The 20,475-nt window shown below is 40.7% G+C and overlaps 2 protein-coding genes across 3 annotated transcripts in view; one reads left to right on the top strand and one right to left on the bottom strand.

Annotated features, from left to right (window-relative positions):
• Window positions 1-7,983, top strand: part of col22a1 (collagen, type XXII, alpha 1) — a 60,264-nt gene extending 52,281 nt beyond the window's left edge. Inside the window, exons 58-65 of the mRNA XM_084380029.1 lie at window positions 1,456-1,527; window positions 1,625-1,660; window positions 1,749-1,793; window positions 1,960-2,139; window positions 2,251-2,317; window positions 2,451-2,633; window positions 3,968-4,045; window positions 4,138-7,983. Of these exons, the coding sequence (XP_084236155.1) occupies window positions 1,456-1,527; window positions 1,625-1,660; window positions 1,749-1,793; window positions 1,960-2,139; window positions 2,251-2,317; window positions 2,451-2,633; window positions 3,968-4,045; window positions 4,138-4,331 (855 nt within the window). The 3' untranslated portion in view covers window positions 4,332-7,983. The remainder of the gene's footprint in view (window positions 1-1,455; window positions 1,528-1,624; window positions 1,661-1,748; window positions 1,794-1,959; window positions 2,140-2,250; window positions 2,318-2,450; window positions 2,634-3,967; window positions 4,046-4,137) is intronic.
• A 1,462-nt stretch (window positions 7,984-9,445) lies between these two features.
• The window catches only part of col9a1c (collagen, type IX, alpha 1c), a 31,327-nt gene continuing 20,297 nt past the window's right edge, over window positions 9,446-20,475 (bottom strand). For both annotated transcript variants that reach the window (XM_084378952.1, XM_084378953.1), the window contains 21 exons: window positions 18,889-18,942; window positions 18,631-18,684; window positions 18,476-18,529; window positions 18,343-18,396; window positions 18,182-18,235; window positions 18,047-18,100; window positions 17,906-17,959; window positions 17,718-17,771; window positions 16,588-16,632; window positions 16,373-16,426; window positions 16,213-16,266; window positions 15,970-16,023; window positions 15,354-15,425; window positions 15,206-15,241; window positions 15,054-15,098; window positions 14,922-14,954; window positions 14,520-14,666; window positions 13,185-13,239; window positions 12,855-13,049; window positions 12,174-12,260; window positions 9,446-10,305 (listed from right to left, as the gene is read on the bottom strand). In XM_084378952.1, the coding sequence (XP_084235078.1) occupies window positions 10,106-10,305; window positions 12,174-12,260; window positions 12,855-13,049; window positions 13,185-13,239; window positions 14,520-14,666; window positions 14,922-14,954; window positions 15,054-15,098; window positions 15,206-15,241; window positions 15,354-15,425; window positions 15,970-16,023; window positions 16,213-16,266; window positions 16,373-16,426; window positions 16,588-16,632; window positions 17,718-17,771; window positions 17,906-17,959; window positions 18,047-18,100; window positions 18,182-18,235; window positions 18,343-18,396; window positions 18,476-18,529; window positions 18,631-18,684; window positions 18,889-18,942 (1,509 nt within the window). In that variant the 3' untranslated portion in view covers window positions 9,446-10,105. The remainder of the gene's footprint in view (window positions 10,306-12,173; window positions 12,261-12,854; window positions 13,050-13,184; window positions 13,240-14,519; window positions 14,667-14,921; window positions 14,955-15,053; window positions 15,099-15,205; window positions 15,242-15,353; window positions 15,426-15,969; window positions 16,024-16,212; window positions 16,267-16,372; window positions 16,427-16,587; window positions 16,633-17,717; window positions 17,772-17,905; window positions 17,960-18,046; window positions 18,101-18,181; window positions 18,236-18,342; window positions 18,397-18,475; window positions 18,530-18,630; window positions 18,685-18,888; window positions 18,943-20,475) is intronic.

Here is a 20,475-nt window from a genome sequence, read left to right as displayed (position 1 = left end):
CAGAAATTGAGAAATATGCAGAAAGTTTACATCTATCAGCGAGCACTGTGCACAGGTCTGCGTTGTTGTTTGTTTAAGTTACCTGTGATAAATGCTCCGTACACTTTGCTGCCCAGGTAACAAGTAATTTTAAAGTGTTGTCCCAGTACTCATAAAGCTTTCAGAGCCCATTATACACTACACAATCTCACAATATCGCTGAGTACACAGATGAGGTTAATTAAAGTCTGTGAGGGTTCAGTGATTACAGGGTTTATAGGCTGACAGTGGGGCCAGGGGCGGACTCAGGCTGTTTGAGGGCCAGGGGCAGAAAAAAATTAAACGGGGCACCAGATGGCAGAAAGTTGTGATGCATTTATGGTGAAACAGTTAAATTAAAATAGTTTTATTAGGTGTTTTATTAGTCCTAACTACTACACCTCTGTAATAAAAGACACAGGAAACTATAAGCTATTCAACCATTTAAAGACCAGCTAAGTTTCTAGTATGTAAGGCAGCATTTTATGATGTTTTCTTGCACATCGGGCCACCGTAGAGGGCACTGTGTCATGTGTTATCTGCGATTAGGTATCTGAACGGGCATTTTATCAGTCTTTTTACCTTGGGGGCGCCAGGGGCCGGCCTGGAGATGAAGAGGAAGGGCAGGCAGAGGTCATCATGACAGATATAATACCTAATGTTGGAAATCAAATGCAGTTACATGTTGTTATGGGACCTGCGAGTGAGGAGGGTTTTTTATTCGACAAGACAGTACAGTATAATTCACAACACATTTGTTTGGAAACAAATGGATGGAGCTGCACACTGGTCTGTGGGCTGGAGAATGGTTTCTTGGGAGGAGGAGTGACTGTTGCTAACTGGAGGGCAGACGATATGCAGCTATCAGAGAGGAGTTGATGATATCAGTCAGCAGAGGGAGCAGATGATCAGAAACAGCCTGGAGGAGGGTGGAGGGCAGGAGCCAGATGCGGAAAGGTTGGCAGAGGAGATAGAGAGTGATTTCAGTGGAGGGTGGAGGTATTTAGTGGGAGGAATTAGGTAATGCCAAAACTGTTATCAGATGGTCACATTTACCACACAGAGACAGGAGGGTGAAGTGTATCCATTCAAGAATATAAAAATCATTCCTGAAAAAGAGTAAATGAAAAAGACAAAGAGAAATATTCTCTACCTTCTGCTAGAATTAATGAATTTCTTCACTCTGTTTCTGTCACAACCAGCTTGTCTTGAGGCCCACATGTCCTCTGTAAATATGAATTTTAATCTCTTCAAGCTGGCATGTCCCACCGCAAGACTGGTTTATGAGATTTGTATCCACAGCACTGCTGCATGTTGATAAGGACTGCAGCTAGCAAGTTAATCTTGCTGTAGCCTCAGTAATGAGCGAGGCTTTTAGAACACTGTAAGCCATGTGTGTGCCATGTGATGGACGGCCATGTCTCTGCTGCCACACAGGGTCTCAGGGGGGACAAGGGAGAGGCCGGCAACCCAGGATTACCAGGCTTTAGTGGGCCCAAAGGCCCCGCGGTGAGTGCTGGATTTGACATGTTTTGATTAAAAGATTACTTGCAGCTCATAAATATGACCAGCTGGGGATAACGCCAATTTTCATCTTGATTTCCAGGGTCCACCTGGTCCAGTCGGCCCAGAGGGGAAACAAGTAAGCACTTCACAAGACCACTGATGGCTAGCATGCTATAAAGTGCACAGCTTTCACGCTAACATTGTCTGTTTTTGGTGTTTTGTAGGGAATGCCAGGCAGAGCTGGTGATCGTGGCCTGAGAGGAGATAAGGTAGGTACTAGAGATGATGAGAAATACAATACATCACATGGATATTAACAGATAATGTGTGATAATAGATACAAACTTGGGGAACACCCTGTACTTCCATTAGGGTCTTCTTCTCTGTCCAGTAAGCTATCAGTCAAAATATTATAACTGCTGTCCTCTAATCCAGGGAGACCCAGGAACGAAGGGAGATAAAGGACATTCAGGAGATTCAGGTATGCCTGGAAACCCAGGACCCCCAGGAAGAAAGGGCCACACAGGGATGATGGGCATGTCAGGACCACCAGGAGAATTAGGAGCTCCTGGACCACAAGGACCTTCAGGAAACCCCGGTATCCCCGGCCAAAGGGTGATTAATTGGATTTTGAAACAAAGATAACACTTCAGTGATATTCACCACAGATGCTTCAGATCTCAGTTTGAATAATTGAGTAAATCATTAACATGTTTGTTGTCTCAGGGAGAGTCAGTATCACTGGAGCAGATGAGACGGCTCATCCAGGAGGAGCTGGCAAAACAATTAGATGGTGAGGAGACAATTTGTTTTTGGGTCTCATCCTGCCTGCAGATCTCAGCGGGATGTTTGATTCTTCTGCGCTCATTTAGGAAAACGATGATAGAGCTGTACCAGATTTAAGTCGCTGTTCTTTTTCCGTCCAGCCAAAATGGCTTACCTCATGGCTCAGTTCCAGCCAGCCCACGTGAAGAGTACAGCGGGCCGTCCAGGACCACCAGGCATTCCGGGTAAGGACGGCGGTACTGGGCGACCTGGACCCCCTGGAGAGCCCGGTATGCCTGGGCAGAATGGAGGAGAAGGACCCAGGGGACCCATGGGCCCTAAAGGTAGGACTGATACTAGTGTTATTAGTTTTGTGTGTCTCGTACACGACACTTTACTGATTTCACAACTCCTACTGAGTCCAGGCCATTTCATATTTCAGTTTAAATATTAATTTGTCCAACTTCATGTCCTCAACAGAATTTTTCAACATTTCAATTATAAATCAGAAAGTAATCTCATGTGACTTTAAAAAGATATCTGATGGATGTTGTATTGTTAGAATACACTTTGAGAAATTAGCTTGTTTGCTTCTGTACAAAGAGTTAGACAAGAAGATTGATATCACTGTTATGTTCGCTTGGCTCCAAAATACTATCTAAACTAACCAGTTTTGGTATACTTCATAAAAAAAAACATCACCTCATGGTTTGGGGGGACTATTTCTGAGGTGGCGTGTTTTAGCGAAGAAGGACCCAAATGCAACAAGTTTTAGAAACAAAAAACGAGCTTTATTAACAAAGCTGATTCCAACAAAAGAAAAAGCAGACATTGGAAAAACACAGGCAACTAAAAGCAACAATCCAAGATAATAGAAAACACTACACCAAAGGTTCTGCAAAGAGAACAAATCCAGAAGACACAGGGGACAGAGGCAGAAAACACAGGTAAGACACAAGGTGGACACCAGGCCTGGGGAACAGAAGTGAAAACACAGATGAACTGACAAAGAGTCAGAGAAAGAAACTTAAATACACTACGGAGGGAAGAGTAATAAGAGGCAGGTAGTAAGGGCATTCAAAAAAGGCGGGAAAAAACACAAAGACACAAAGTGCAAAACAGAACATGACACATTAGGATAAAATCTACAAAATAAAACAGGAAACAACTAAACTAAAACCCAAAGACAGGACATGAGGCTGTAAGATAACCAGTGCAGTCTCCAGGAAGTGACTGTACGTGGGACATAACCCCGACATAACAACACTACATGTCGTTTTTACACTTAGATTAAACATATAAAACCCTGTTGAACTTCCATTCCATTAAAATGTGTGATGTCTGAGCTGATTTAACTCAATTGATATAATTTAAGTGATTTTCACAGACTTGACTGCACTTTGACAGAGCGACAGGAGATATTATACAAAAAGCTAAGCAGACAATAACTGTGTTATAACAACTTGGTACTATACACACACTCTGTTCACACTTTCTTTTTCTTTCATATTCCCCTCAAAATTAACCTTATAAATACTAGACTAGACTACTATAAACGTCATGAGCCACTTTCAATTCACAGCGATGTTCATGGTTCTTCAAAACTGTTGATTAATAAATAAAACGACTGATATTGTGCAGAAATCATAGTGACTGTTTTTTTTCCTATTCCTTCTAGGTGAGAAAGGAACCAGGGGAGAGAAGGGAGATACTGGTATTGGTGAAAGAGGAGAGTCTGGACCTACTGGCCCAATAGGTAAAAACCAGTCTCTGACTTACTGTATTTATTTCTTATTAGCTTTGTTTCAACCAATTCTGAGCCCTGAATTGTTCCTCTTCCCACAACAGGTCCAGCCGGTCTGCCTGGTTACGGTAAAGATGGAAGCCCGGGACAAGCCGGAGCCCAGGGAGAGCCAGGAAACCCCGGCCCCCACGGTCAACCTGGACCTCCAGGTCCCCCTGGCCAATGTGACCCCAGCCAGTGTGCCTACTATGCCAGCCTGGCACAGAGACCCCACACCAAAAATGTCAAGGGGACTTAAAGAAGAACAGACACATGGAGCTTGAAGTCCAGCTGTATTTATGAACTTGGTCGTGTCAGTCTGAATCAAGAACTTTTCTTTTTCAAGATCACCTCAGTACGGAGGAGCTGAAGCAAAATGTGCTGCCGGTCAGATTTTTGTTTTGTTTTGTTTTTGGTATGAAGCTTGGGGTGGATGGGGATTGAGCATCGAGGGACTATTTCAGATTAAACACGGGGTAAAGAGGGCAGCTACACAGTTTTTTTCCTCACTTGCATGCTTCCTGTAAAACATATAGGGAGATAACAAGGATGATGCAGTTCTCTCCTTTTAAACCCCACACCGGGAGTGAAGATTCGGGAGTGTGAAATTGTATTGTTTCATCGGTAATTATCTCAGAAGTCCAGTTTGGCGTTTTCTCGCGGGAACATGTCTGCACCACAGGCTGTTCTTTTTATCCTGCCTCACACCATTTTGCATCAATTACCATTCACAGCCCACACTGTCCTGCGTCAATACATGTCAGTTACTGCTCACTACATTGATCTCTCGCTGGGGATCTTCAGCCAGTCCATTGGTAATTACTCAGTCAGGGGAATTATCTGTTTTATTGTCACTGATGGGAAGGAGGAAGGACAGTGTGAGGCACAATCTCAAATACCAATAGTGATTTTGCGTAGGCGGAGTGATAATGAGTTAGTGTGGAATGTGATGAATGAGCACATTTGTGCACTTCTTGCCTCCAAGCTGGTAGCGTTGTTCTTATGTCGCCTTGTTTTGGATAGTATTGGCACCCTGACACACGCTGAGATAATTGTTCAAAAAGTCCCCTTTAAACAAATGTTTGCTCTATTTGTAAAAGTGATCATGTCTGATTTATTCAGACGGAGCAAAACAAGATATTATTTTGGGAATAAACTGGAGGCAGCAGAAATTACTCATAAATTAGAGCTTTGGCATTGTTGCTTGAAGCTTTGGGAGAGATTTGAAGGATTTCATTCCAAAATTCTGTTTATTTGCCTACAAAATGCAACACAGCACCCACACTATCAATCATTTTGTATGAATTTCTATCACTTAAAGGTGGATATGCAATTTGAAGATGAAAGGCTTGAAATTCTGTCCAAAACAGAAATAACGTGACATGTATGCATAAATTCATACATGCCGTGTAATGATTTGTGCCAAACTCACCCTCAGGATGCCTATTAGTCTAAAAAGAGAGACAGGAAGAAATGTCACTGTTAGATTTGTACTTTTATGTTTAATGAAGTGGCTCTGGTCATTCTTGCTTTGAGGTGTGCATAGACTTGAGCAGTAAACAGCTTTGAGGAGGTGGTATAATTGCACCCTTTGTTCACCTTTCTTGAAAAGCGGCTTGTTTCCCCCTACTTTCTTTAAATGTGTCACTTCCTTTCTGTTCAGTGAGGCCTATTAAGTGCCTACGCCGTGGCAGTCCCCGGGCCGCTCAGCCCTGCTCTGAAAAGACCTTGCCTTTCTTATTTGTCCCCTGGAACCAAAAATTGGAGAGCTGCTTCCTTGCATCCTGATGACCAGAGCATTGTGAAATCCACTTGGAAGATGTTTTGCCTTACGTCCCTCATGGACCAATTACACCTCTCCCTCAGCCTCAGACGTGCTGGTAATCTAGCACCTATTAAATAGCCTCCACAAAAGGTATCGCATTTATCTTCCTTTCCAAAACATGAAGAAACAATTTAATTCACACAGGTGCAGAAGGGAAGAGGGGAGCAATTATCAAGAAGAGAATATGGAAATCTTATGTGAGCCTGCCAAGACGTACATGTCAGAGGTTATCACTATATGGGCCAGTCATACGTATCATCTCATGCTCAGGTTACCTAATGGAACGTCTTTTATAAAGAATGTGAAGCTGTGGCTCGGACACATCTTAGTTTTGAAGACGTTGGTAAAGAAGACTGGAGATTTTAGATAAATATTTCTGGGCTGCTCTGGAGGCACGAGTGATTTAATCTGTCGAGGTAAGACAGGACTATGTCATTTTTGAAAGAGGGAATGGCACGTCTTCACCTTACAAATGAAAAGTTGAATCCATAAAAACTTAATTGCACCCTTGATTTTTTTTTTTTGGCAGACTCAGGGTTTTTTTTTCTTGTACAGCCTCACTCGGTCTGGTGTGACCAGTAGCTTATGGTGGCTAATGTTAGCAAAAGGTTGCATTTAACATTTACAATTTCCTGCCTTATATATATATATATATATATATATACATATATACATATATATATATATATATATATACTTTTTCCCACATATGGACAAGTTCTGTGCAGCAAAAGTTACAAGGTTGCATTGGCTTGCTTTAAACAACAGTAACTGGGTCCTATTTCTCCAAAAAGTTAGCTTGCTGGTTGTAGCCTATACACCACAGCTTGGTCTCAAAATAAAGAACATTTACATAAAAATGACTTATTTGGCTAGTTTAAAATTAGCTTTCCAGCTATGCTAACTTCCTGCATTTCCATGAACATTACATTATCAACAATACTGTAGAAGCCACAGTAATTACATTTATTTTGCCTTCAGAGCAGCTCTGCTTCAAGAAACGTTCATATCAGTAAAACTAGACTATGTCATTTTTAAAAGAGAAATTAGCACATTACAAATAAATAGTTGAATTTGTTAGAAATAAGATGTATCCTTGCTAAATTTGGTACACTCAGGGGTTTTGTCGCTACTTCGTCTTGTGGGACCATAAGCTTACTACACTTACTGTGGCTTATGTTAGCTATTAGGTTGAATTTAATATTAACCATTATCCTGCATTTTTCACATTCTTCCAGACATGGAGAATGGCCTCTGCCAATCAAATGCTACATAGTTACATGTACTTTCTTTAAGCTTCAAAGAAGGTTAGCTAACTGGCAACATATACCAAATAAAGTATGATCTCAAACTATAAAACTTTGAAACGAAAAAGGCCATTGATGAATTTGTGGCAATTACGTGAGGTTACAAATTACATAACTATCTATAAATTGCTGGTTTTAAATTAGCTAGCTGGCTAACTAGCTAGAATGCTAACTAGCTAGCAGCTTTTTGTTGGCAACAAAACTGTAAATATCACAGCACCTCTGAATGAGATTTCTTTTTTTTCTTGCCTTCAGAGCAGCCCTGCTTTGAGAAATGTCGATATCACTAAAACATAATGTTCAGAGAAGAGTTTGGTCCTAAATGTGCGATTATTTACCCGCTCTGTCAATATTGTCATACCATTTAATGTATCTTGCTATTAGCTGCTTCTTTGTCAGTGATGAACCGTATCAGTATTGCCCTTTCATGGTTTTGTAAATGCTTGTTGCAGATACCGATAGACTAGGTGTTACAGGGTGGGATGGTGAGTAGGTGCATACAGCTTAAAATTTTATAATAAATATACAGTAAGCCAAATATCTCTCAATATTCAAATTAGCAGTTTTTGCTAATTAAGAGTTTTCTAAGTTATGCCGCTAAATTATTCATTATTTGAACCAATACAAATGTGTTTCAATGCAGTAACTTGATTTCCCCAATTTTCCTGATGAATTGGTGCTAAGATATTTTAATTAGTAGCATATTGTAAGTATTGAAAAAAAAACACATGTACTGTACTGTATAATAAAGACTGGAACAGATTCATTTTATAATACAGGCTTTGCTTTGTTTTTTGAATAGGCAGCACTGGCCTCACATTGTTTGACCACCATGCATTTATATAAGGGTCCTTTGAGTTGTACCTCTGCCATCCGTCATGTTAAATACTGTATCTGTAAGCTGAATATAAAAAGCAATCACCAGTCCTTTGCTGTTTCAAACTTTATGAACCATCCTTTTACTTACGCACACAACTTAAAATTCACTGGCTCTAAGCCACAATCAGATCTATTAAATCAAAGGGATGTCCTCTGGATGGCTGCTATGCTGACTCCTTCCCGCAGTTTGGTAAAGGTCATGTTTGATCTGTGAATGTATTTGTCCTCTGCAGACAGAGGTACTGTAGGGATGATGTTGACTCTCCTTTGTAACCAGGCAACAGTGAAATGCCCTCCTGAATCCAGATTATATCCATAACAACCCAGGGAACTTGTTTTCAATACAAAACCATTTTACTGTAAAGCAGCTGTGGAGTTTCACAGAAAGACCACATTGCAAGTGTACACCAATCTGCATAAAGCAACAATATGTAGAAATTGGCATTTTGGGCAAATTAGTTCCCCCCACAGTTTCTAAGTGCAATCCCAGGTCTGTAACAGTTTGTCAGATGTAATGTAGGTGCTAACTACAGACAAAACTTTACGTCATAACAATGTAAATGTTGAAAACTTGAATCTTGAAGTAAACATGTATGTAACGCTGTGATCCTACCCTCTCACTGAAGTTTCTGAGTGCAGAAATAAGTGATGGGGGGCTGAGTGGCTGAGACAAAGATACCATTCACCCTATTATAAGACACTGAACCATCAAAATGATTTTGAAGCTGTTATTTTGAGGTGAAAAGATCACACAGTGTTGCTTTAAAAGTGGCTAGAATTTAAAGGTAGCTCCAAAACTATAGGGGGCAGCGTAACCGCTACCTGCTGCTCACTATATCTTTGATGTAGCTATCTTTGGCTGTACTGACTAGCTGCCATTAGCAAGTAGCACAGGCTCAGCCGCCTTTCAGTGAATGACAAAGGATAGAGTATGGAGGCGATTTACAGCGGTTGAGATTGGGGGCGACAAGACACAGCAGACAAGGTGTGCGGCTGTATTTTCCTGTTTAGTGAGGAAAATAGGTTTAAAATATATTCTTTTTGACATTTTGTGGTATTTTGTTTCCTTATTAGGCAAATAAGTGAACTCACCCCCAGCATAGTTATATAAATGTTTTTGACATAACCTCAACACTGTTTCTTCACATTCTGTTGATATTAGTTTATTTTTTGTATGATTTAAAATAAGCTAATGGCCTTATCTTACATTTCGCCCCTGTAATTCTCTTAACCGTGCTATGTAATGATGACTCATCATCACTTGAATATCTTTGGATTGTAATACTGATAGAGCAGCTGCAGCAGCCCTGAGATAGATGTTTTGCCCCATTAAACAGTCTTAATACAGCACTGTGCCACACGTCCAAAACATATTCACTTTATTACATTGTTTGAAAAAGAACATTAATATGACAAAATCAGGCAAAACAAATGAACGAGCCTAAATGAGAAGCACATTGTTGAAGAATTCAGCTCAGGTCTGCACTTGAAGTGAATGTGAACATTTTATTCATTTTTTAGGTTTTGTTTGGGAAGCAAAGACTGGAAACATCGTTCCACTTTACTAAATTCTGTTCCTAACTGGCTCATGAATGCAGCAGTGAATAGGCGGGTCAAAATGGCACCTTGTATTCATGGAGCTAAAAGAGTAGAAACAATATTTTCAGAAAGCTTATTCAAGAATTGTAAAAAGTACACACACAAGAGGAAATCAGAGAGATGTACCGTTAGTATACAACTCACGGGCGTGTGTGCCTGTCATCAGCTGGAAGAAGTTGCTTTGGCATCAGTAGCAGCTATCTTTGAACATTAGATAAGCTCTCACTATAATCACATACAAGTTAAAATGTCTATACAGTATTCTACAATTGTGCCTTGTCTCTATTTCCCCTTGCGTCTCTTGGTTCAGATGGAGACATTTGAAGACTCCCAAAGATCACCACGCCTGGATCTCTGAGAAGCCCCTGGTCGTGGTCACCGCAGGATGAGATCTGGAGTGTTTCAATGAGCTGTGATGTCTCATTAGTTTTTGTAGCCGGCAGACTTCTTTCCGCTGACCATATACAAAGGTGGAAGTCTGCCTATACAGGTTGATGGATCACAAAGCCCAGGTGCCCCTGTAGGTCCCCTAGGACCGGATGCTCCTGGGGCACCGGGACTTCCTGCCTCGCCGCGTCCTCCATCTTTGCCATCCTTGCCAATTCCAGGAGCACCTGGTTCACCTGAGGTGGAGATAGAAGATGTGTGAAATGTTGAAGTTGAACTGAAACTAATATGAAACTGAACTTTTAACTGAAATTTTACATTTTTGGCTAATATCAAAAAGAAGGTTGACTGACAATTTTGGTCGCTAAATTTAATTGGTACAGTTCAACATCTTGGGCACTAACAATGGTTAATAATAACATTGTGTCATTCCCAATGGCTACAAAGGAAGCTAACCAGCAGGAGGATGGACGTCATTAGTGTCATTAAAGTTACAAAGTGAGACGGGCTGCTGTTTCCGAAGGTGTTTTTTAGTAATCCGTCTTGCCACTGAAGTGAATAATCATGTTCTGCCCATCATTTGGCAAAGGGCACTAAATACTCTGGTTTAAAACTGGTTTAAGTTACAGATTCTAAACACAAACTTTAGCTTCTTTCCATGTTAACGGTGCATGTAACAGCATCAGAGGTACTGTCATTAGTAGATTCTTGCCGACACGCACTTTCATCATTAACCTCTACTAAGGCAAGTTTGTGTGTACACTAGCTTGTATTTTTTTTGTTTCGATCAAAGAATTATTAGATATTTTCAAATGCAATTGTTAAGTCTTTGGCAGTGATAATTCAACTAGGAGAATTCAATGTCAGTTCAAGCCGTAGCGGTGATCCATGAGTGAGGTGTACGGACTGTATGAATGTAGCCACTGTGATGTTATCAATTGGTTTTGGGGTCGCCATCTTGCTGTTATGGACCCAGAAGTAAAACAACGACCATATTTAATGATTTTATAGACTTGAAACTAGCAATTGAGATCATAAACTCACCAGTAAACTGTTTACTGAGGTAATAAATCAAATTAGAAGTAGGGTCATTTTCTCATAAGCTTACATAAAAGCGAACATCTTTTGAAACCAATGGATTTGCCCCCAGCTGGCCATTTGAAAGAATGCAGGTTAAAAGGGCACTTCAGCATTGGCTTCACTTTTCAGATCAGATAGCTACGCCCATATGTTGTACAGTCTACGGTCCTGTAACTCTGTCTGTAGAGAAAAATGAGTCATTGCAACGCTATTGCTTTCAGCAGCCTGTACATTAGCTTGTTAGCCTAGGATGCTAGCTTTTGCTTTTTGTATTATTGTAATTATTGTATTTTGTAACCCAATATGAACGACACAAAAACTCCTGCATAATGCTGAATGTTGTTCAGGGCCACATGTCACATGCAAAACATATTGAATGACTTAGAGAGGAGACAGGGAAAGATACCTTGTATCAGGCAATAAGCTCCTCTTTTTTTGCTTTTGTCGTGCATTATGATGAACATGGATGCATAATGTGCACAGATGACACATCCTGCCAATAATTTCACACCATTCCACTGATCCACACTGGTTATATACCAGTGATGTGACAGCAGAGGCAGGGAAGAGGGCGACTGCTTGGAAGCAGACTTCAATGCAGGATTTAACACGTTAAAAATACAGCTTTGTTAGGTTGTCAGCATGTTTGATAGACCTCAGTGATTCACACAGTGTGTTTCGGTGAGTAACACTCAGTGTAAACAGAAACTTTGTTTGTTCACAGGAAAAGTCCACAGAGCATCTTTAACAGCAAAGTCGGCCCTAAAAAGTCAGTCAAACGCTGTCGGGGGAGACGCTCACCCAGAGGTTTTCAGCTTTGATGCTGTTTCCACAAATACATCCAGTTTTGATAAAAGGGAAATCTGCACAATAGCAGCAGCATCATTATAGTGTATATTTCCTTACACATAAAGTGAGGAAATTTCAGGTCCACTGTTCATAAAAAGGAATGTAGACATTTTGAAGACCCATGGGTCCACCTGAGCAGCAATGTGCTCTTATTATGACAGAAATGTAGCTTTACCTGGTGCACCTGGTGCTCCTGGGCTTCCTTTGATTCCTACACCGTCCTCTCCCTTGCCCCCCTTGTCGCCCTTCTCCCCAGCATCACCTGCAGAACAGAGGAGCACATGGAGGGCACACAAATGAACGCTGAGATGAAGTGGAGAGGAATACAGTTTTCACAGTGATGGGATGTAATTAGGTAACTTAATGACTCCACTGTGACTCAGCCTTGTTCAGTGAATCATTGATTGTATAATGTTATGCACGGCTGAATCCCTTTTCATCTGCAGAGCGCTCTGCATCACTTCTTCCACTGCTGTGGCAGTGCGAAGACAAAGGCTTACAGCCAGGACCCACAGCCTTGTTTTCACTAAAGGCTTCATTTAATTTCTTGCCACTACATCCGTTGTATTAGTTCTGGATGCTCTCCAGGAAAATAAAGCAAAAAGCTATCACAACAGCACAGCACCTATCACTGTACGGATGAAGTACATTCAGCATTTGCAAAGCATTCAAGTCCTTTGTGAAGATTGCTGAAGTCAGCTGCTTTTTAAATCACTTTTTTGAGTCCTTACATGCAGCCTCAGGTCTGAATCGAACCCAGCTGGCTCACGCACTCTACCAGGTGAGCTACAAGGACACCCCACGTCTAGAGTTCAGTATTGAGTAGTGAAAAATGGATTTGAGAAGGTGCACTGACCTTTCTTGCCAGGTAAGCCTGGAAGTCCAAAGTAACCTGGATGACCTTTGGGACCCGCCGGCCCTGGGACTCCTGCTGCTCCTGCCGCTCCAGCCTCTCCAGGGGGGCCAGGAGGTCCTGCCGGTCCAGGTGTACCAGGGGCACCGAGGGCGGCTGGCTTTTTCAGGAACTCTTTCATAAACGCTTCCATTTGTTCTAAATAGACAAATAACAAATCATACTGAAACAGGAATATATTCTGCAAGAGAGGCCCATCATCAGTCTGATCATGAGTGAAATGTATGTGAAGATGAAGATGTGATAATGTCAAATAAAGTGAACAAATGGCACCTCCAACAACAGCTGAGCACATCTCCCGAAGCTTCTCATCGCTAACCTTTGGGCCCTGTCAATATATGAGTAAACATTAACACAGAGAGACCAGCGATGTCTTACAGTTTCAGTCAGTAGGATCAACAGAATACATAGATTCAATCATGTTTTATGCTTAAAGGCAAAGGATGAAAATAATTTGTAAGAAAAAGCGTGTCAGTAGGGAGCAGTACTGTTACTGTCTGACAGTAATATCACTCCCAGTCTACAGCCACGTTAGCAGCTGTGTGAGGCTGCACCTGAGCTACAATAACAATGCTAACATGTAGATAACAACGTTCAGTTAGAAGTTAGCATGTGATGTGCACATAGCTTACTTACAAGTGTGATTCAAATCAAATCCTTCAGATGTAATTTGGATAATTCCAAAGTGTGACTTAGCGAATACAGAGCGTTACAGAGCTCTAGAGATGATCTGAGGAGGAGGATAGAAGAAACTGGACCTAAACCGCAATCTTTGGGAATGTTAACAAAGTTTTTTGCCTGCTGAAATTCAAACACATAACTTCTGCTATTATTTTTCTCTGCTTATTAACCAAGCTAGCTAACAGTTTTTGTGTGGATTTATATGATAGGTGGCGACCTTGTTTCGGAAAAAAGAGCGACAAATCATTTTTTGATCCTGTTTGAATTGTGCCATGAACTGCACATATGATGTTTGTCAATTTAAAAGATGATTTTCCATGTCGTTTGTCTTATAACTATAAGTCTATGAAAATACATAGTAATAAAGTCACAATTCAAGTGGGATTGAAAAGTTATTCGTCCCTCCCCATTGATTACAATGTTTTTCCACACTAATAAGGTCCCATGAGGTCCACAGGAAAGGGTGACTCCCTACTAGCTAGTCACCACAAATCACATTTGATTGGATGAATTGACGCAAATGATTTCTGAGCAAGTCATTAAAAGAAAAAAAAGAGGAAAGATGGGGATTTTGATATTAAAATAATCAAACAAAGTATTATTTGATGCATATTAAGCACATACCAAGAGAAAAATGAACACGTTTTTCATTTCTGTTTGTCTCTAAGCAGATATGATGTCTTTACCTTCTTAATGTGTGCCAGTGCTAACATTTGCTACCTATGACACTGACATTGCCATCCCTACAGCACTGCTAGCATGGCAGCAAAGACTCTATACAACCCCATGGTGCACAACTAAATATGACGTGAACAGATCATGGGACCAGAGTTTTCAAGGTTTAGCTCTTGATGGCCACTGCTGCTACAAAGTCTGTCTCTCCTGCACATATTGCTTCTCCTGTATATTGGTAAAAACAACACTTACAGGTAGACCTCTGGGGCCTGGTGATCCAGGAAGGCCTGGATCTCCCTCCATACCTCGAGCTCCCATTGGACCAGCCAAACCCTCATGGCCTGGTGGGCCTGGTCTGCCATGGTCTCCTGTAGCTCCTCTTAGGCCCTTCTCTCCTCGCTTGAGGTTGGAAAAAATAGATATTACGATCCAGCTTTGACATTATTGAGGCTATTACTACAGGTGAGACTTAATTCCTTGTTTCTTTAATATGTGTAGGGTTTTCATCATGCTACCGAATACAAGTTAAACTAGTGTGCATTATTTTAATCATATAATTGAACTTCTTGCAGGTGTTACAGCACTTCTATGTGCAAAGATCCTTAAGCCACAGTTCAGTATGAGAGTTGGAGTACAGACAGCAGTTTTTTATACCTCTCCTTTGATTCCAGTGACGCCAGGAGGGCCCTAGAAACACACATAAAGATTAGTTGATTTCTTAGAAACTAACACACAGAAACGCTTTTTCAGACATTCGTTCCCAAAACAAAACTAAGCTCCACACACCTGGTCTCCCTTGACCCCGATATCTCCAACTGGGCCCGCGTCCCCCTGTTCACAAAGGTGTCATGGTGAGTGTGTATACAGACTGTTCAGACTAGTGGAAGGTCATTCACAGATACATTCAAAACAAATTCAAAGATTATAATAGTTCTTACCTGACTTCCTTTTGGTCCCATTGGTCCCATAGGCCCCTAGGCGACACATGAATAAATGTTATACACCAGTACTTCACCTAAGGACTGTCATCATTGTGGATTTATAAGAAAAGGAAAAGGTGACATTAGTAAAATTTGATTTGTCTACCTGATCACCTTTGTGCCCAGTATGACCCTTCAGTCCTTTGACACCATGGTCACCTTTATCTCCTTTGTCACCCTGGAAATACAACATTTTATATGTACATCTAGTATATACATTTTTACATTTTTTACATTTCAAATATTGGTTTTTGTGTCTATATATTCTCCTCTGGGGACGATTATATCCATATCTGTGTCAGTAATTTAAGCTTGAAATTGATCATTACTTGCTATATTTATTATTAATTAGATTTTCCCTCATTACGAGAACAGACACTCGCTCAACCCTACCGTCTTTATCATTATCATAAAGGCTGCTTTGTAAAGCACTTCCTGGGATTAAATGTGCTCTGTAAATAAGATTTCTTATAATAATTATAGCATTAGCAATGTTAATGTTAGCTAGCTAGCGTTAGCAACGTTAGGTAGTACAACAAGTTGGCAACCGCTTGAGGGGGCAGATGATTTGGACAACAGCGGCGTTGTGATGTGAATGCAATGGAAGAAGGGAGATGAAATGCCACATTTAGTGGCTGAATGTTATCAGTAACACCTTTGTGTAATATCCTTGGTTACATTCCAACACTGGAATATGGACCCATATACTGGTAATGTCTCACCTGGATGCCTGGTGGACCTGCAGGCCCCACTGGCCCTTGTTTTCCTGTTTCACCCTGGAAATTGATTATTGATAAATTTAACACATCAACTATAGTTTAAACATCAACTTATTCATTCTGATGTGCCTTAAAGCTCTATAAAAAAGTGCAACTAACATCCATTAAACATCAATATCAACAGAAAAGCAGGAGCAGGAACATTAACATTAACTGCACACAGCTGACAGGTCAATATAAACTCACAGTTTTTCCTTTATCTCCTGGTTTCCCATCATCTCCATCTTTTCCAGCCTCCCCCTACATGAAAACAAACAAACATGGAGAGAATGTGATTCGCGTCAGACTAACAGATAAACAGATGAATAAAATTAGAGTGTGATAGGGCCTGATGGGAAACTCTCACAGTCTTTCCAGGAAGTCCAACTGGTCCGATGGCTCCCTCTGCACCAGTATCGCCCTGAATCCACAACAGAAACTGTGTTAGCCTTCAAGCTTTTATTTCTATCAGCTCCGTCTGCATGTGATGAGTGAGCTGTGTGGAAGTTTAATAGTGCAGCAGTGAAATGTTGGATGTACAATGTGGGCATGGCTCATTAAATAGGAGATGATTCCAATTACCTTTGCACCGGGGGGTCCCACTACTCCCTGCTTCCCTGGCAGCCCCTTGGAACAACAACACATCATATGAACAGAAACTTAGAGGCAAATTAATGTGTTACTGCTGCTGAAAGTATTTTAACTTTATCGACAGAAAAAAGGTCAGTGAGTGAGATTGCAGATGGACTTCCAATAAGCATAGAAGAAGGAAATATCATGCTAATGCACAGGATTACCAAGAAAGGTAGCAGTGCTGTAAAACATGCAGGAAAGAAAGCGTTTTTACACCTGATTTTAGGGCAAATTCAACTTTTAAAGTGTTTTCTATCAGATTTGACTGATGATTCTAAACATGCAGTTTTTATGTCCCAGTGACCATTGAAAGTAAAGTTCTGGCTCTCTTCCCATTCATTTAGATAGAGGCCTGGTCTTGTTAGCCCAAAATAACTGCCCGGGAGTGATGCCAAGATGGCTGCCAAGACTTGCCTAAAAGGACTTTGATTAAACCCAAATTTAATGCTGGCGCTATATTGTCAATACACAGTATTTTAATCCTCATACAGTGGAATGACGTGGAATCTTTACCATCTCTACCTATGACATTAAGTCACTTACTGTATGTGGAATGATGTCTGCTACTTTTAAAGATATGATGGCAGCAAAAACACACACCGACACACAAAACCTCCTTGTAAACATCATTAGTCGAGGCTTTATCACAACGCATTTTCCTAAAGTGGCTTGGAAATGATTTACAAAATCACTCTAAAGAAAAAAAAAGAGGGAAATCATAACCTCTTTCAGAAAGCCGTGAGATAAGTGTATGAAGCGTGCTGCTCTTTTTCTACAGTGCTGTTCAGCGACTATTCAAGCTCTATCTGTAGCCTGTCACCTCACATACTTGCAGGCAAAGGTCGACGTGCTCTTGGCTTTAGATTTTCCTTCCCGCTGGTTGTTTGACTTTCATGTTTTATTTATCTCACCTGCTACGTGACCTCAGAGAGCAGCTTGGCCTCTGTCAGCTTTAACTCGCTGTGACTCAATACAAATATAACTATTCCAAGTCATAGATAGTCCAAGATATCACTGAAAATCATGATAAAGTTGAATGATCTGCTTTTGATATAGAAATAAAATGAAGTTGGACTTACAGGAATACCCACAATGCCCCTGATACCAACGGCTCCAGCAGTACCAGCATCTCCCTGTTGAGTAGAAGTTCAAGCAAACAGGTGTAATAATAAACAGGGGAACTCAACATGTGGGTATTTTTGGTAATAATGAATACAGATATTGAATCCTAGAACAAAAGTATTTGCTGTTAAAGATCAGAAGTCACCTTGGCTCCATCAACTCCAGGAACTCCATCCAAGCCGTTTTTACCAGGCACTCCCTGTAACATCACACCACACAGTCACAGTCTGAACAACAGTGTGTTAAAGAATGAATGAGCCTCATTCAATCCAATCAGCGTACTCACAACGTCTCCTTTATCCCCTTTAGTACCCTGCTCTCCTTGAGCTCCAACAGCTCCCTAATCAGAAGCAAAGTATTTTTTTTACTGAAACAGTCTTTCAAATAATATTTTGAATCTAAGTTGAAGAGTAGAACTCACTTCTTCGCCCTTGGGTCCCTCCAAACCCTGACGTCCCCGGATTCCCTCCACACCCTGAGAGAAGAGATTTAGTCAGAGGCACATCCAGACAGTTAGTTTTCAATCACACCGATCATAGGAGAGTAATTTCCAAAGAGCAGAGAACCGATCAAACTGCTTACAGGAGCTCCAGGTGGGCCGGTAGGTCCTGGGACGCCATTGAAACCGGGTGGACCCTGTGGACGGAGTTTTTATCAGAAAATGAAATGCTATAAACATTTATGTCATCGTCAGCAAAACTTTGGTTTAACTTACTTTGTCTCCCTTTTCTCCTGTGGTACCGGGGAATCCAATGGGTCCTCTTTGTCCCTAGATGACCATTTAAAAAAAAAATGTAAATATGACACATAGAGACATACAGTATACCGGTCCGTAATAACACACTGTGACTGAGGAATTAGCTTCCTTACATCATCTCCCATGCGACCTGGTGGCCCCTGAGGACCTTGTTCTCCAGCGTCTCCCTGTGGAAAAAAACAAACAAGAACAAATTAGTTATATTCCAGGAACAGAGATAATCATATTAAGCTGTTAATAGGCCAGAATCTAATCATTTACATGCTAGTTGTCCTTGGCGTCAGACTCCTTCCATACACAGGAGTTACTACAAATGGGAATTCGGTGCAGAGGGAGAGTAAAAGAGGGATACTAAGAAGTCTCATATATACCTTATCTCCAGGAGTTCCATCTTTTCCAGGCTCACCAGGCAAACCTTTGTGTCCCTGAAGGCAGCAATCAATTATATTAACAATTAGGTATTATTAGATTTGATCTTATTACTGTCACAGCTCGAGGTTCCTGTATATTAATTATGAATTTAATCGTCTAAATGTATCCCAGAGTTTCCCCTCCTCCTGAAGTGGATGTCGATTTCCAGTCTCTCGAGCAGCTGCTGTTCTCCGTTCTTCTCGTCATGTATAACTACACAAATGTTTTTAAATAATGCAAATGTCAGCATGCTAACATGCTCACAATGACTGTTTATTATTTACTGCCATTCATGTTGCATGATGACGTGCTCAATGAAAAGCTAAAGGTATCACCAAGGTTATAATAATTTCATTTAAATATTTAAAAGTGTGCAACAAGCAAGAAAACAGTGTGACTGAGTGATTCAGAAATTACTGAACAGAAGTAAACAGTAACCGTTTTTATTCATGAAGCAACTTAATTCACATCATCTAATAATCACAGGTTTTTAAAAATGTGGCCCGTGGGCTGATGTTGGCCCTCAGACACATTTTGTGTGGGCAACAAAGTGACATAGAATTAATCCATTATGTTAATGAAGGTTCTCAGTCATCCAGGTCATGGTGAATCCAAGTGCTGTATCAAAGGCAACTGGACGTCTTCAAGAAACTGAAACAAGTCCAGTTGCCTTTGATACAGCACTTAGAATTAATGCATTATATTCGATTTATTCAATTTTAATACCTTCACTTCCCGCAGCCTGCATTCAATACTCTGCTAGTTTGTAAAAACAACATGGAGCGAACACCAATGTATGTAATATAATTAATGTAATTGTTATTAAAGTAGAGTCAATTGCATCCTGGTATGCGCTGGATTATTGATTTTTTGAGAATCACTGCTGTGCACTGGGTTTCACTTACTGTTGACTTTTGATTTCACACTGGACATGCACAGCAGTGTCCTGAGTGATGCTTGCTCGTCCCAACCTTCCATCCTCGACCTCCTGCCTACAGACTTGTTGCTCTTCATATACTTCTTCTCCTCACCTCCTCCTTTGCTGCCGTTATAAATACCATGGCCACTAGAGGTCACTGCCTATCTATGCTCTCTCAATCTAGTGTTTATAGCATTCCTTTTCTATTGCATTTTGTCTATTTATTTGAGTATTTTTTAAATTTTATTACATTTTATATTTCTCTTAGTCAAATCCTACTTTGTGCTGCTACTTTTTATATTGTGTTTGCACACTGTTTGGTCCTTTTACTGCTGTGCCAAATTATCTAATCTTAGCTTATCTTATAAATGTATATAAGGGTCACGGTAAGCTGCTTGCACAGTCGACCTATATGGTTGTTTTTCTGATGAAGACGGACTGGCCAACTAATGGCACCTCTTGAGTGTTGTGGAAATTATATATAGTCATCAATGATAATGCTGTATTTCAGCAGAGGACTCTGCAGTTTAATGTGGAAATGACATGAAAAAAACACTAAGTAAGAAACAGTTAAGGGACGGTTACAGGAAAAAGAGATTCCCTTTTTCTTCGTCCTCAGGGAACAACA

Source organism: Pagrus pagrus, assembly GCF_965226575.1.
Source record: "Pagrus pagrus genome assembly, chromosome: 17".
NCBI classification, from domain to species: Eukaryota; Metazoa; Chordata; class Actinopteri; order Spariformes; family Sparidae; genus Pagrus; species Pagrus pagrus.
This window is presented reverse-complemented; position numbering and strand designations above follow the sequence as displayed.